Source organism: Pocillopora verrucosa, chromosome 13 (assembly GCF_036669915.1).
Source record: "Pocillopora verrucosa isolate sample1 chromosome 13, ASM3666991v2, whole genome shotgun sequence".
Lineage (NCBI taxonomy): Eukaryota > Metazoa > Cnidaria > Anthozoa > Scleractinia > Pocilloporidae > Pocillopora > Pocillopora verrucosa.
In genome coordinates this window covers 7193529-7208508 of record NC_089324.1, presented here as the reverse complement: position 1 = coordinate 7208508, position 14980 = coordinate 7193529, and the positions used below count along the sequence as shown (strand labels likewise).

The 14980-nt window shown below is 41.3% G+C and overlaps 3 protein-coding genes across 3 annotated transcripts; 1 reads left to right on the top strand and 2 right to left on the bottom strand.

Annotated features, from left to right (window-relative positions):
* Positions 1 to 236: 236 nt before the first annotated feature.
* Positions 237 to 3238, bottom strand: LOC136277932 (uncharacterized). Its single transcript, XM_066160839.1, has one exon. It carries the CDS (start codon positions 3140 to 3142, stop codon positions 449 to 451), a length of 2694 nt encoding a protein of 897 aa, XP_066016936.1. The 5' UTR covers positions 3143 to 3238; the 3' UTR covers positions 237 to 448.
* On the bottom strand, positions 3142 to 4564 carry LOC136277558 (uncharacterized). The gene is made up of 2 exons (XM_066159934.1): positions 3315 to 4564; positions 3142 to 3202 (listed from the first exon to the last, which is right to left on the bottom strand). Exons 1-2 carry the CDS (start codon positions 4448 to 4450, stop codon positions 3142 to 3144), a joined length of 1197 nt encoding a protein of 398 aa, XP_066016031.1. The 5' UTR covers positions 4451 to 4564.
* Positions 4565 to 9528: 4964 nt separating this feature from the next.
* On the top strand, positions 9529 to 11969 carry LOC131773777 (homeobox protein SIX6-like). The gene is made up of 2 exons (XM_059089730.2): positions 9529 to 10234; positions 10767 to 11969. Exons 1-2 carry the CDS (start codon positions 9648 to 9650, stop codon positions 11023 to 11025), a joined length of 846 nt encoding a protein of 281 aa, XP_058945713.1. The 5' UTR covers positions 9529 to 9647; the 3' UTR covers positions 11026 to 11969.
* The last annotated feature ends 3011 nt before the right edge of the window (positions 11970 to 14980 follow it).

Sequence of the window (14980 nt, the reverse complement as noted above, 5' to 3'; positions counted from 1 at the left end):
ATTGATATAATGGACTTGATGATGTCAAACGGAAATCCTTTAAGTACCGGAGGATAATTGAACATTTCTAGATTCCAATAAATCGAGTTTCTGGCTAGAAGAAATATATTTTCTGTGTCGGAAATGAGACTAAAGAATCTGCTATGTTCCGAAACTTCACGTTTTATTTTATAAAATCAACTTAATCTCCCGCTCTCTCTCACCGTTCTCTGTCTCACGCTCTGGTCTCTCTCATTTTAAATACATAATATGATCCTATTGTTCAATCATCTGTCACTTATCGCAAAAAATCAACCGGAAATCAATTAACGCTGAATAATCTCTCACACACTCCCCTGTTTTTCTCAACGGAGAAAAACACTAGAATGGCGCGCTCGATAAAATTTGAAATTCAATGAACGAAACAGAAAGTTAGTCCAGTATATCAGTTCAGTGTTCCTAAATATCTCTAATCGGCATCAATGTTCGCATCTTGAATGCGATAACGAGCGGCTACCGCTGCATCCCTCCTGGGCCTGAATGTCGGGGCTAAGGGGTTGAGCTGCAGAGGAGCCTGTACATTCTCCCGATCGCAGGACAGCTCCAGTGGGTAAAGGTGTTGTACCGCCCGTTCAAGTGTTCCTTTCCCCGCTCGAAGTTTGGCAGCTCGAACGATTCCGTCTCGTCCCGGAATCAGATCTTCCACGATTCCAATTTTCCATTTATTGCGATTTCGTTCCTCGTCCTTGATGATGACTACCTCTCCTTTGGCCAAGGGCGTGGTTTGACCCTTGTGTTTCATCCGGTGTCGTTCTCTCAACCCTCGTAAATATTCGGTAGTCCACCTGGTCCACAAAGCCTGCTTGCACCTTCGCAAATATTTAGCTCTTCTACGCAGATCAAATTCTCTTAGATGGTGTGGTTCCAGCTCTGGCAGCTGGTTTGATCGAAGAAATAGCAGTGAGTTAGGGGTAAGCACGGGTAACTGTATGTCGTCTTCGACGTAACATAAAGGGCGATTATTCAAAGCAATCTCCACATCCAGTACCACTTCACACAGCTCTGTCCAGGTCAACATTCCGCATCCGATAGTCTTGTTTAAAGCTGTTTTTACCAGTGCGATGAGGCGCTCGAACTGTCCTCCCCACCAAGCGGCGCGGCTGAGGTTGAATTGCCACTTGATGTTCTCATGTGCTAAGTAATCTTGTGTCTTCTCGTCACGCATAACTTGTTTGAGCCACTTCTCGGCGCCAACAAAGGTTTTGCCATTGTCGGAATATATCTTCTTCGGACGCCCACGGCGCGCGATGAGCCGTTTTAGACTTCTTAGGAATTCACTGGTTGCCAGGTTTGGTAGTACTTCCAGGAATAATCCTCGGGTAAGACTGCACGCGTACAATGCAAGATAGGCCTTTCCTTCTGTTTTGGCTTGTAAGTCACTTGGTAAGGGCCTATCCCATGCGATCTTCGTGTCGCAGGCATCTCTGTAGAGCATTTTTCCAGAGAGGGTCACGGGTGAAGCCAGACCGAGTGGATCGTAGATTTTTGCGACTTTTCCAAGAATACCTCTTTTTGTCGGCTCAGCGGTTGAAATCGGGAAGCTGACTTGAATTTCGTCCTTTTCTTTGTCCCAGGGGACTCCTAGCAGTTTTGATTCGCCCTTTCTGGTTCCCAGTTGTTGTTTGGCGTAACTCTGACTTTCTTCATCTACAGTCGCAGTTTCAACTTCTAGTTCCCGATCGTTGGAATGCCACTTGTGCAGCTTGAAAGTCGCCTCACCAAAGATGGTCGTGGCTGTCATCTTGATTTCTAACGCTCGTTCTGTTGTCTCCCCACCACTGATTAAATCATCCACGTACATACTGCGCTCTATCTCCTCTACTAATTCCGGGTTCACCATTTTGTATCGCTGTAGATGTTCTTTGATAACTGCGGCCAAGAGGAATGGAGACGGTGCCAAGCCAAAAAGTACTCGAGTGAATCGCAAGGTTTCTACTTGTTTGCTTGCCAGAACCTTTATCCAATGAAAGCGTAAGGCATCTCGGTCTTCTCTTCGGACGCGAATTTGCAAAAATGCTTGTTTTAAGTCGCCAGCTATTGCCACGGGATAGAACCTATTTCGTACCAGCACGTTCCAAAGCTGGTTTTGTAGTGGAGGGCCGATTTCGAGGCACTCGTTGAGTGAGGGGACACTTGCATTAGCTCTTGCAGAAGCATCATAAACAATGCGTATCTTTGTAGATTCTGCATTCTCGCGCACGACCGCTTTATGAGGAATGTAGAACTCTTTTCCGTCCTTGACCACCTCGTCAGCGTGTTCTACGATCCCTTGGCTCAGTTGAGTCTGGATAATGTCGTTGTACCTCTCCAGCTCGCCTTGTATCTCTAACTTCCGCACGAGATTTTTGAGACGTTTTAAACTTCCAGTGTGATTGTTCGGTAGGGGGGGGTGATTTCCTTTCCAGGGCAAGTCCGTCTCGTACCAGCCTTCTGAACTCCTAGTTAGTTGCTCTTTGAATTCTTCGTAAACGGTTTCCTGGTCTCCACTTGGATTGTCCTTCAACCCCAAGACGTCTAACTTGCACAATTCTTCGTAATCAATTGCGGAGGTCTGCGTTAACAACATGTTGCTGAGATCCAACTCTGTTCCAGGTGACAAGATCGTCCAGCCGAACTTCGTGTATTCTGCTACTGGTTCTCCCGAGCGCCCAACTCTTGGTCTTGCCCCTGTTTTGATCTTAGCGTACTCGTTTGTTCCAAGGATCAGATGAACAGGCAACATCGCTTTCTCGTCGTTATCATTTGTGGTTACGCCCTTCAAGTGAGAAAACTGAGCTACGATTTCTGCGCATTTTGGGTTTTCCAATGTCAACAACTCATTGCGGTCGACTTTGTTTACTTCGGCTTCTAAGGTGAATTTACCATCAACGCTTCGAATTTGTAGGCCATAGATGTCTATCGCTTTGTTTGAAGTACCAAACATCATTTCAATGCGCTTGAATTGTTGACGGATAGGGCGCAAATGTAAACAGTTCAGAAGCGTTGATGAAGCGTAGGAACTTCCGGCTCCTGTATCCAACAATGCTCGGCATTTAACACCGTTCACGTCAACTGTTACCATAGGATACACCACTCCTTTCCTTTCTGCGCTCGTTGTGGTCATCAGCTGGTCTCGCGATGTATGTTTGTCACAGATCGACGTATGATGTCTTCGACTGCAGATCTGGCAGCCAGAACGGCATTTGCACTCAGAAGCACGGTGTCGACTTCCGGTGCAGTTAAAACAAAGCTGTTTCAGTCCTAATTGCTTCCTGCGGTCTCCAACTGTCACAAACTTGTCGCAATTCATAGCTCTGTGGTCAGTTGCGTCACAGTAGACGCACCCTCTTTGTGTTGGCGTAGTTTCGTTTGCGTGAAATGTTTTCTCGCGATCGCGGAATTTAGCACCTTGCTTCCCCGCATTATCCGCGCCGTTCCCAATGGGGTTGATTTCCTTCCAACTTTTCAAAGCTTTTATCAACTGTGGGAAGTCCCAGTCCTGCCAGTCCACTTGTCCTCTCACTAGATCTGCTTTTACACCCTTTAGTTTGTCGAGCACACTCCTTACATTTCCAGTGACGTCTTTCAATTTGCCCAGTGTCTCCAAAGATTGCACATTGTACACGAGCTTCTTGTAAAATTCGTGGATAGGCGCAGGTTGTGTTCCTGTAATGACAGGCAAATTCGCGATGTTCTGGACGTACGCATTCACGATCTCGCTCGTTTTCCCATATTCGCCGATGAGGATATTCTTTGCCCTTTCGTAGCCCTCTGTTGTGAAAGGCAGTCCGTCTATCTCCGCTCGAACCTTTGGATCTACCAGCTCTTTTAGGTATGCAAACTTGGTCACAGACGCAAGGCTTGCTTTATCAATTTCAGCTTGAAATTTGTTCCAGAACGGCAGCCATGCTTCATACGTCCCATTAAACTTTGTGATCTGTAGTTTCGGTAGCTTTGTTGTCCTTTGTTCAGTCTGATTAACCTTCTCAACAGGTTGCTGTTTTGCCTTGGTCTCTTCCAGTTGGCGTTCGAATTCTAGCTTCATCTCCATTTGCTCTCTTTCGAATTTAAGCTCCTCTTCACGAGCACGGGCTTTCCTTTCTTCTTCGTCCTTGTGCTTTCGATGTTCGATCTCTCCATTCGTCTCCACGAGCCATTTTTCTAGTCGCGAAACTTCTTCGTCAGCTTCGGCGATCGGTTCTTCAATGCTACTGCTCCAACTTCCAACGTCTTCTGCACTTTTCCCGGCCTTGAACATGGTCTGTTCAACCTTTAGTTTAAGCGCGTCTACTTCTTTTACTAATGCTTGTAGGTTGTCGCGATGTCGCGCGACCGCTCCTAGGTTTCCCTTTTCCACAATGCCACGTGTTTTTCCATTAGTGTACAGCAACATCTGCAATTTAGCCTCTGCTTCTTTGGTTAGTTCCTCCATGCTTCGCGCGTCCCGTCGGAGGTGCCACTGTGTCGGAAATGAGACTAAAGAATCTGCTATGTTCCGAAACTTCACGTTTTATTTTATAAAATCAACTTAATCTCCCGCTCTCTCTCACCGTTCTCTGTCTCACGCTCTGGTCTCTCTCATTTTAAATACATAATATGATCCTATTGTTCAATCATCTGTCACTTATCGCAAAAAATCAACCGGAAATCAATTAACGCTGAATAATCTCTCACACTCGACTGATACACTCTTTTTTTTTATATAAGAACCTTTTTTATAAGAACACTCAGGCTAAGATTAACCAAAATTTTAAGAGCATCCTAAGAACATGCACATGCTGAGATTCAGTCAAGAACGTCGTTATTTTGCCTTTTTTTTGGTGAGAAGTTTGAATAAAGATAAAAGAAATGCAAAACTGTGATCTAACAGGACAATTGACTCAAAACTGAAAGACCTTTTTTAACATTAACAATGCGGTTTTCTTATCGCACAATACAATGGAGAAAAACTTAGTTTGTAACCGAACTTAGTATGGTCACGTCCGAATTCATTCATTGAAATACTTTGCTTCACAACTTTAAGCCGGAACATGTTAAGAGCGTTTTTCAGGCGCAAATCGCAGAATAAAATAAGAATATTTAGCCTCAGCTGCAGACAAGATGTTCTTATAAAAAAGAGTGTTCATAAATTTCAGGAAGACCGCTCAAGACATTTAAATAAACCGATTACTAAGAGCGAATAGTATTTATAATACCATCTGATTCTTTGTCTTAAGTTGCAGCTTTAGACCGCTAAGGGTTTAGCCTGATGAGCCGAACCTAATACCTTGTTAAAAATGACTGAACGTTCTATTTCGATTGAAAACTCTTTGCCCCTGCTGGGCGGCGCAATAAAGTGTTCCTTTTTCAAAAAGAGGGGGGAGGGGGGAATGCAAAAGTGCAGCAGCTGTAAGAGTCAGTGTTTGACTCTTGCATCGTTGCGTTTGCGTTCCCTGGAAAAAAAAGAAATCCTGACCAGGTTTTCTCAGCGATAACTTTTAACCTCAGCCTGGAAATAATAGATATTGCTCTGAGTTGCACCACAGTATTTATGAACTAAAACGATGGTAAGACCAAAAAGGAGCACTGCATAGTGAACATTTACAAAAACTTTCACTCTCCTTCTCAAGAATGATTACTGTGTAATATTTCCTTACGGCATCGACACATGGTCAAGCAGAAGGGTGATCAGAAAAACGATTTCCAAAGACGATGCTTAATTTCACTAAGTCAAAATTATGAAAAAAAAAAAAAAAAAAAAAACTGATACAGACTTTCAAGGGTGAAAGGAAAATCCGGGGGCTAGAGGTATTATTAGGATCTTATCAGCTACCAAGGGTGTACTTAGTGTGCTTGATATGGGCTTTCAAAGCCTTGAAAAATTATGTTTTCATAACATATGAACTTGTGCTTTCCTTGCGCTTCTTACCTTTGAGGAAAGAGCTTTGCATAGCATGCTTCACAAGTGAACTGTGGATGCGTGTCACGGACATCTTTACCGGTGGTTTTGACTTGCAACGCGTGTCTATTTGAATCAGATAACGTTTTCCTCGAATAGCCTGCGTGCGCGGCCGGTTGCGCTTAGATTGTGCTTGTAAAGGCAGCATGTTATGCTACTAGTATCGCCTAACTTTTTTTCCAAGTTATGCTCTTTTTTAAAAATTGTGTTAGGCCTTGTTAAAGTATGCTCTTTGAAAAAAAAAACCACAAAGCAAGTTCAGATTATAATTATATATCATATATCTTCTTCTTCTCATATATCTTTACCGGTTTTGACTTGCAACGCGTGTCTATTTGAATCAGATAACGTTTTCCTCGAATAGCCTGCGTGCGCGGCCGGTTGCGCTTAGATTGTGCTTGTAAAGGCAGCATGTTATGCTACTAGTATCGTCTAACTTTTTTTCCAAGTTATGCTCTTTTTTAAAAATTGTGTTAGGCCTTGTTAAAGTATGCTCTTTGAAAAAAAAACCACAAAGCAAGTTCAGATTATAATTATATATCATATATCTTCTTCATCTCGATTTACTATGCGCACTTGCTCCGATAAAACATAACTAACTACTCCCATTTTGTTGCTTGTTAAAGTGGAATCTGGAATGAACGTAATCATCACTTCTGGTGTGCTCAGTCCCCTAAACGAGGAACAACGTGAGTATTGTGATAACCTTCTTCCCCTAAGACATTGCAAACATGAAAGCACTCTGAACCATGAACTGAACTTGAAAATAAGTAATATCAGAGATCAAAACAAGTCATGACTCTGGTATTATTCCCTTCAAAAATACTAAACTGAAATATACTGTGTGTGCTGATTATGCCAGCAGTGCTACTTTCATAAAAAGTGCAAACATTGTGCTGGTTTCGACAAATTATGCCAACAATTATGCTGGCACAATATTAATCAATAGGAGCCCAGTGGAGTTGTGTGAGTATGAAGTGTGATCGATTTTTTGCAAATGGATCTGGTTCTTACCCTGACCATAACGATCCCGCTCGTTTGACCCAGGCTCTCTGTTGAACGCCGGCCTTTAGTTTACGTCTGACGAATGGTACTTCTCACGCGTAGTAAGCTGGAGCCTTAAGCGTTCATTTGAGATACCTGAACTGATATATTTGATGTGAGGACACAGCTAGAATTAGAACTGTAACTTGGAAGTGACCGTAAGGGCCATCACCCTGATATCGCCTGAAGCAAGAGTCGTTTGAAATGAAAGCGCCTAGACGAACTGTTCGCGAGATAACAATTCCGAGATATTCGAAGATTCTCAAAAGATAGAAAAAAGAGAACAACGCTAAGTGCAATGATTCAAGACGACTCTCTTTGTTTTTCGAGTCTCTGACAAAGTTTGCTTGAGAATTTCTCCCACTTCTTTCACCATGATATCTGGCACAAGCAATTAGTAGTTTTTTTTACACTTTGTACATTTCGTCTTATTTTTAATCTAACGTAGATAAGATAGGAAGTCGCGATAAACTTCATTTTGTAGTATTAATACTATCAACGAAGCCAATTCACCTCTTTGCAAACATATTTCCATTCCTGTGCAAACGGCTGAAACTATATGGCGCTCAACAAGACTCATTTCTTGTCGGCAGTCGTCTTTCGCGTAAATAGGACACACTTTTTGATGATGCTCTGTCAACTTCACAGTAAGGGTGTGCGTTTGTGTTCCTCTTGTTTCTCTTGCGCAAAATAAAAAAATTCGCTGTACAGACTTAAAAAAAATTACCTAGTCGCGGTCTTTGACATGTGTGCCTGCGGTAACAGATCAATTTGGGTTAGCGGTCACGCAATCGGAAAAGGGCACCATTTCGACCGTGGCAGACGAGATCTGCAGGGAAAGATCCGATTCCGTCTCTAATCAAACCAACAGCTTGGAAATGTTTGGTAGTTTCCTTTCTTGTGTTAGCGTAAATTTTGAATCCGCGACCTATTATGTGATCTTTCATTTATGAATGAGAAATTTTGGGCATTTCGAAAACATTATACAGTTTTCAACAGGCTTTCAGATTCCAGAACGGACTTCTTGTTTATATCAAGTGATTCACGCGCGATTCACGCGCGATTCACGCGTCACCATGCTCGACTCGCGAGCTTTGACGTCGTACTTGCGCCTAACTTCGATGAATGCCCAATACGTGAGCCAGGTCGGTCAGAAAGACAATTAGGTAATTATTTTAGATGCTTGAGAAGACGTACATAGTGCAAGATGCGCTCTGTTTGAATTGGTCACGCACTCGAGAAAGAATTTGTAACGCAATGTGTTGTCAGTCAGCCTTGCAGCTAAACGATACGAAATGCTTTCCAAGAAAGACGGATATGAGCGTGGGGGAAACGATAATATTAGTTTTAGCCTACTATACGTGGAATATTACGCAATTTGCCACAGAAAGGGTTGGTTTTCTTCACCTTTTTTTTCTTTTTTTTTTTAGCGAATACGTAGTTCTTTATATGACCTTGCGTGGCAAAGCCCACTACCACCATTACCGAATAACTTGGACACTAGGCGCGCATTAACCAGTCAAAAATATATTGTTTATTACACTGATTAGTTAAGAAAAATAAAAAATGAAAGCTCGTTTCCTTTCGGGTTTCCAAGATGATTTCAATTCTTCTGGGATTCTTGGGGGAAACGTATCAACCACGGCACGTGATTTACAAACTTCTCGCGCGCGACGTGTCAGCAGCATCAAATGACTCCGATCCACGCGAACGAAGAAGACCAAAATAGTGATTCTCGAAAGCTGTTTACAAATGTGAAGTCATATGCCAACGAGCAAGAAAAATGTTCATAGTTTCCGTGTTTAGCTGTAGAGAAATGGTTTCTGGTTGTGTGTTTACATGAGACAGTTTCCATAAAAGGGATTTGTGAATAGATACAATGCGGCAGACTTGACACCTAGACACCGAATGAAAGCTTACCAACACAGCTGTCATAAAATAGCACGCGTTCTTCAGTGTTCTTCATGAAAAGAAAGAAATACATTCCTGATGCATTATTTAAGCCGACGCGGCACTCGATTTTAAGTTTTCTTAAGAACCAAACATTTACATGGTAATTAACATATTTTATCCATGCGCGAACAGGAAATTCACGCGTTTTCTCGCACAATGGTGTGCTTGTCAAGTAGAGGACTGTTTAAGGAAGTGTAGCACGTGGTTTAACCTTTTCGTGTATTATACCTTTTTTTATAAGTGGCTAAACGGTAGATATGAATAAGTTTTTATAGTCCGTGCGAATTTTCTCAGTTGAGCAGCGTTAGCTAAGTTGGGATTTGTTATGATAGGTGTGAAAAAATAGAAATCCCTTTGCTAATTATAATTCTTTACTCTGATTTGTCGAAAGGTCGAGATCCAGATCGAAATAGATTGATACCTATCAAGAACAAAGCATACTAAGTTGACACCTAACTTGGTAAGTCCCGCCCTCTAATTGCGACAAACGGACTTGTGACCAAAGAATTTCCGATGTCATCGATTAGCGAACGTGCGAGCCAATCAAGGGACGCGGTTTTGATTTGTAACAAACTGCTGTGGCATAATCGCACATTTAGCTATTCAGCCACACTCACTTGAAAAAGTGAAAGGACAATGCGTTATACTCAACCCTTTGAGCTCAGAGAAATTTAATGGTCTTTAACGGGAAGATATGGATGCGTTTGACAACGTCACGCCAGCGAAAGCGGAGCCTGCAACTTTGACGTTTTCTACCGATCAGGTAGCCTGTGTCTGCGATGCGCTGAGGCAATCAGGAGATATCGAGAGGTTAGCTCGATTTCTTTGGTCACTCCCACCGAATGAGCTTCTAAGCGGAACGGAGAGTGTGCTAAAAGCGAGAGCTTTCGTCGCGTTTCACCGTGGAAGGTTCCGCGAAGTGTACACGATACTCGAAGGCCATGAATTTGATCCGTCTTCGCATGAAATGCTGCAGAACATGTGGTATAAAGCTCATTACTGCGAGGCCGAGAAGTTGCGAGGACGAGAGTTAGGAGCTGTGGACAAATATAGGATAAGACGAAAGTATCCACTTCCTCGGACTATTTGGGACGGCGAGGAAACAGTGTACTGTTTTAAGGAAAAATCAAGGCAGCTACTGAAGCAATGTTACGAGCAAAATCGCTATCCTACCCCGCACGAGAAGCGCCTCATCGCCAAACAGACCGGATTAACTTTGAAGCAAGTGAGTAATTGGTTCAAAAATAGAAGACAGCGCGACAGAATTCCCTCGAACAAAAGGTACGATCACACGAGAATTAGCTCTTTGTGTAAAAGGAAACTCGCACTACATGGTTGTTTACTTATGTGTTTTTTACTTAAGATAAGACGCTTGGTAGTAATTGTTCAGTGGATTGCCTAGTTTCATTTCTTTGTGTGAAATGAATACTTTTTAAATTGACATCAATCCCTCCGTTGAGTAGCAAAATATAGTTTGTCGAGAACTTTTCAATCAGCTGCGATTTAAAGCACGATAGCTGTAATGTTGACTGCTTTCCTCAGCCTTCTAATGGCCCGGGTTTAATTTCAGGCTTAATTCGCTTCAAACGGAGCAGTAATTGATACATTTAAGTTGCGTATTAGAAAGCGTCCCTTGACAAAACACTGGACTTGATATTTAGGAAGTTTCCTTCGTCTATCAAATCTGAACAGCTGGGTTTAAAATGACCCTTGTCACAACAATGCGATTTATTTACCTTTTTAAAGTTCAATACACGTTCTCATGTTGCATAAAGGTAAACTAAACATGACTTCCTTGGTGTTTATTTCATAGTGACGACTCACTAAGGAAGAGCATAGATACTTTGGCGCCTGATTCTCCGAATGGAGGTGTGGATGAAACACTATTGAGTGGGAATGTCGAGTCTGAGGATGATGATATTGCCCCGCCATTGACGAAAACCGAACAAGAATTATTGAACAACTGTCTGTATCCGTCCGCGAATCTCAACGGACCAGGGGAGGCGGTTCAACTTGTATGCGTAGAAATGCCGAGCGAAGAAGTAATTGTTGTGAAGAAGGAGCAATTTTAATGTTAGAAAATTGAGAAACTCATGCATGATGTAAACTTCAAACTATGAAATGGCAAAGAACATGCGCTCAGATTTGTCGGTGATTTCGGGGGACAATGGAATTTGGATTGAACACAGACCAAGTTTTGTATAATTAATTTGTTATGAAGGAATTTCAGACTCAAAAGTTGTGTTAGAAGCAACCCAAGGTCAATAACTCAAATTGCGCCAAAAACGAGTTTTCTATCGTGTTATTATTGTACAAGATGCGTGGTGTTATTTTATAGTGACTCGAATGACAGGAGACAGAGATATGTCGATCGTGTTGTTATTCGATCTTCAGGTGGGAAAGATCGAAAGAAGAAATGAGCAGTCCTCTATCTCGGCTGTATGCGTGGAGCCAGCTTGGCGACGAGAGAGGCTCGCATGATTTTCATTTTCGCTCGCTAACTTTGGATTCCCCTCGTTGACTGAGAAGCTGTAAAGAAGGACTGCTCATGTCTGTGTTAGATGGGTGGCGGGCGACATAGAGACATATCATAACAGAACGCTTTTCATCAGATTCTAAGTGCATATCAGTCATATGTTTATCTTTGTTCGAAACACTATACGGCACTGAAGGTGATTAGTGGTAAAGACCTTTCGCGAGGTAGTGTGAAACGTGATCGGTTATCCTTGGTTTTATTAATCGATTTCCGTTGCCAGTGACAGTTACATTCCATCGGCATTGCAGCGTCCACAAACGACGTCTACAAAACATTGATGAAATTTTAATGTAATAATCTTTTGATGAGAAAATAATGTTCACAATGAAATGTTCGCTCCAGTTTTAATAGAACTACGGAACTAGCAAATGATCCCATACGGAGTGTGAAGGAGCAATTGAGAAATGTTGTAATCCTTTGGTAAAAAGCGTAAAAAAAAGCAACAAACAAACAAAGCTGTCTTCTCGCACGTTTATTTCTCAGAGCACGGAATCCACGCGGGGTGATAGGGAAATCCGAACTCGCGCGTGTAAGTGGTCAGTCATGTCCAAATAAATTTCTTTCGCGCGACTGAGATAACGCAATCCTCTAAAAAGCTATTCTTTTGATATCATCCCCATTTCAGTCTCTAACTCGGCGCCCTTTTCACACAGTGGTCATATGTCTCGCAGCAGGTCACGTCTTTTAAATGGATTTAATGCGACGAATTTCTCAAATTTAACCGAATATCCATCCAACTGGTCTCTTAAATTATCTGAGAGTAATAGGTGTTTCTTCCACAAGTGTCGATTAAAGCGAACATATGTTGGTTTTTTTTAGGTTTTGAAATGTCCGAACTTGGGTAAATGAAAAAATCTGTGTTCTTGAAACATGAGAAGTTGAACCTTAAAAATTTTGATCAGGGGCTAGCAGAAGACTTTTTACCAAACGAGAGTGTTTTTTATCTATTGACTTTATCGGAGCTTATGGATACCTGGGTCACCACCTGCACTCGGTCTCAAACCATCTGGATGCCCATCAGCCAAACCCGGCTCTCCACTCGAATGGTAATGTTGCCGTTCATGTTAAAGACGTCTCGGCCATCTTACTCATATGATTTGTAAAATGTGTTGTATTCAATCTTTGGGGAAGCTAATACTGCCGCCTCATTGCCAGGTTTGTTATTTTTGTCTTGTCACTACGAAACGCCCTATCAACACGTTCCCTCAGCGCTCCTTCCAATGAATCCGGTCTGAGTGAGGAAGCCTGGGTTGAATATCCGGGAATTTTAAAAATTCATAGCGGGAAACTACAGAAAGAGTGTGCAATGTTGGCTTGCGAAAATGAGGCTTTGTGACTCGAAATTTTCCGGCTGCAGCGCTATTTTATGGTAAATTTTGGTTCTTTTTTTAATATTCAGTTCATTATAAGTCAGAAATTGTATTAGTTTACTTCCAATTGACGCTATAACGAGAATAGATTCAAGCCTTTACTTTGAGTTTTTCTCGTGTTACAAAAGCGCCTCTCCATAGTTCGATGCTAACTGCTATGAATTATCGTCAAGAGGAGAATTGCTACAAAAAAATTATTGGAAGTATGCAAAGTAATCGTTTTACTCCTAGAAAACGAACGAAAAATCGGTAAATTCTTTAAAAACAAGTGAAAAGTGAAAGAGTTTCTCTTCTACAGCCTCGATACAACCCGCTCTTTAGGCAGCCGTCGGGCACTGAAAGGAATGGTCGCTATCCAAGTGAATTTGAAGGAAAATTTTGTCTTAATTCAAAAGTAGGGCATAATTTTGAGGACTGTCTAGCCCAAACCTAGTGTAACGTCGTATTTATTCTATTAAAATACTCCCTCGACTAACTAGTCTGTCATGTTTAGAAGCAACTCTGGACAATTTCGTTGAGTACTGAGCTAGGTCAATGCTTCTTAGCAAAAACAAATTACTAAATTGAAAGATGTTTGTAGTTTGACTTGAATTTTGTTGCATTTCTCTTTTTATATGTTGTTCCAGTGGAAATATTTAAGTTTCTGTGCTGGCTGAAATAATGTCATATGCTGAATGTAGTTTTTTGGGTTGCATATAAGCATAACAAATGTAGGCTGTCCCCATCACTCAGGTTCTTCCAGAAGAAATTTGGTTGATGAAGGATAATACAAGATAAGATAAAATGATTTATTGTAGGCAATTTGTTGTATTGGCTACCAATACAATTCAAATAATTTAAATGTTTTTGAAAAGATGACATGTTAGGGGCATTTTTTGCAACTGAAGGCAGCTTATTCCACGTACAAGAAATGATGTACAGGTACAACCTGTCAGCAATTCTACAGTTATAAGAATTTTTTTCTACATTTAACCCACTACTTTTAAGATTTTATGGTGTGATGTGGGGTTTGAATAAGTTTGCTGCACAGTCTGCCTTCCCATTAGGCAAACAGCTTTATCAAGTCCTGTTATCCTAGTCATATACTTACATATATTGAGTATTCACCCATAGTAAGGGTCTTGACTACCTTAATGTTTGCTCAATCCTCCTTGGTTAAACTCCTCTCGAGGTACTGTTTTCTGAAAAGGACCATCTACTCAAAATTGCAAAATTTTACTTGTAGCTGAAATTACTGTAAGTCAGAGAATCCCTTACGAAAGCTTAGTTATTGCTAAAAATGTGAGGCAATTTGTTTAAATCTCTGTCATTTCACTATGGAAGTCAATTTCTTGTACCTCAAAAAGGATCAACAAGTCAAATACCTTGATTATGCCTATGAGCCTATCATTTCTACTTGAATTAAAGACTGGAAGAAGCTGGAAGTGAGTTTTCAGTTGGAGCTTGTGCATAGTCCCTTTCAGTTAAAATTGAAACCGATTAATTTATATGTTATCTGCAATATAAAAAATACTTTTATAGATGTTATTGTAAATATGCAAGTTAAAGTTCAGTTTCTCTTCTGAACTGATCTAAGGCATAAAATTATGAAAATTTCTTGTGAGCTTCCTTGCAACCCCCTCCAACTGTGTTTCAGGTGGTTCCAACAAACATTTCATTGGACTTCCTAAGTATTGCTGCGAACCTGATATTTTTCTCATCAATCATCTTTGAACTGATGTTGGTCACAAGAATTATGCAAATTTCTTGTCAGCTTCCTTGGATGCCCTCCCTTTGTGAATCAGGTGGTTCCAACAGACATTTCATGACCTCTTAAGTGTTGCTGAAACCCTAATATTTTCCTCATCAATCATTAATTTTTAGTGTCTTCTTTTGAACTGATCTTAGTCACATGAATTGTGCAATTTCATGTCAGCTTCCTTGCAATCCCCTCCACTTGTGATTCAGGTGGCTCCAACAAACATTTTACCTGACTTCCCAAGTATTGCTGCAACCCTGATATTTTTCTCATCAATCAATAATTTTTATTGCAACATTGTTGGCTCCAAAAACACTTAAAAAAAGAAGACATATGGTGATGATATCCTCAATTAAAAACTGAGACTGGAATAGGTCTGCAGG

What these genes read in the sequence shown, in the direction of transcription:
- LOC136277932 (XM_066160839.1), bottom strand. Translation starts at nt 3,142, where the DNA reads ATGACCACAACGAGCGCAGAAAGGAAAGGAGTGGTGTATCCTATGGTA.
- LOC131773777 (XM_059089730.2), top strand. Translation starts at nt 9,648, where the DNA reads ATGGATGCGTTTGACAACGTCACGCCAGCGAAAGCGGAGCCTGCAACT. An exon ending in AGAATTCCCTCGAACAAAAG is followed by an intron (nt 10,235 to 10,766) that starts GTACGATCACAC and finishes TTTATTTCATAG; the next exon opens with TGACGACTCACTAAGGAAGA.
- LOC136277558 (XM_066159934.1), bottom strand. Translation starts at nt 4,450, where the DNA reads ATGGAGGAACTAACCAAAGAAGCAGAGGCTAAATTGCAGATGTTGCTG. An exon ending in AGAGCTATGAATTGCGACAA is followed by an intron (nt 3,203 to 3,314) that starts GTTTGTGACAGT and finishes TCTGGCTGCCAG; the next exon opens with ATCTGCAGTCGAAGACATCA.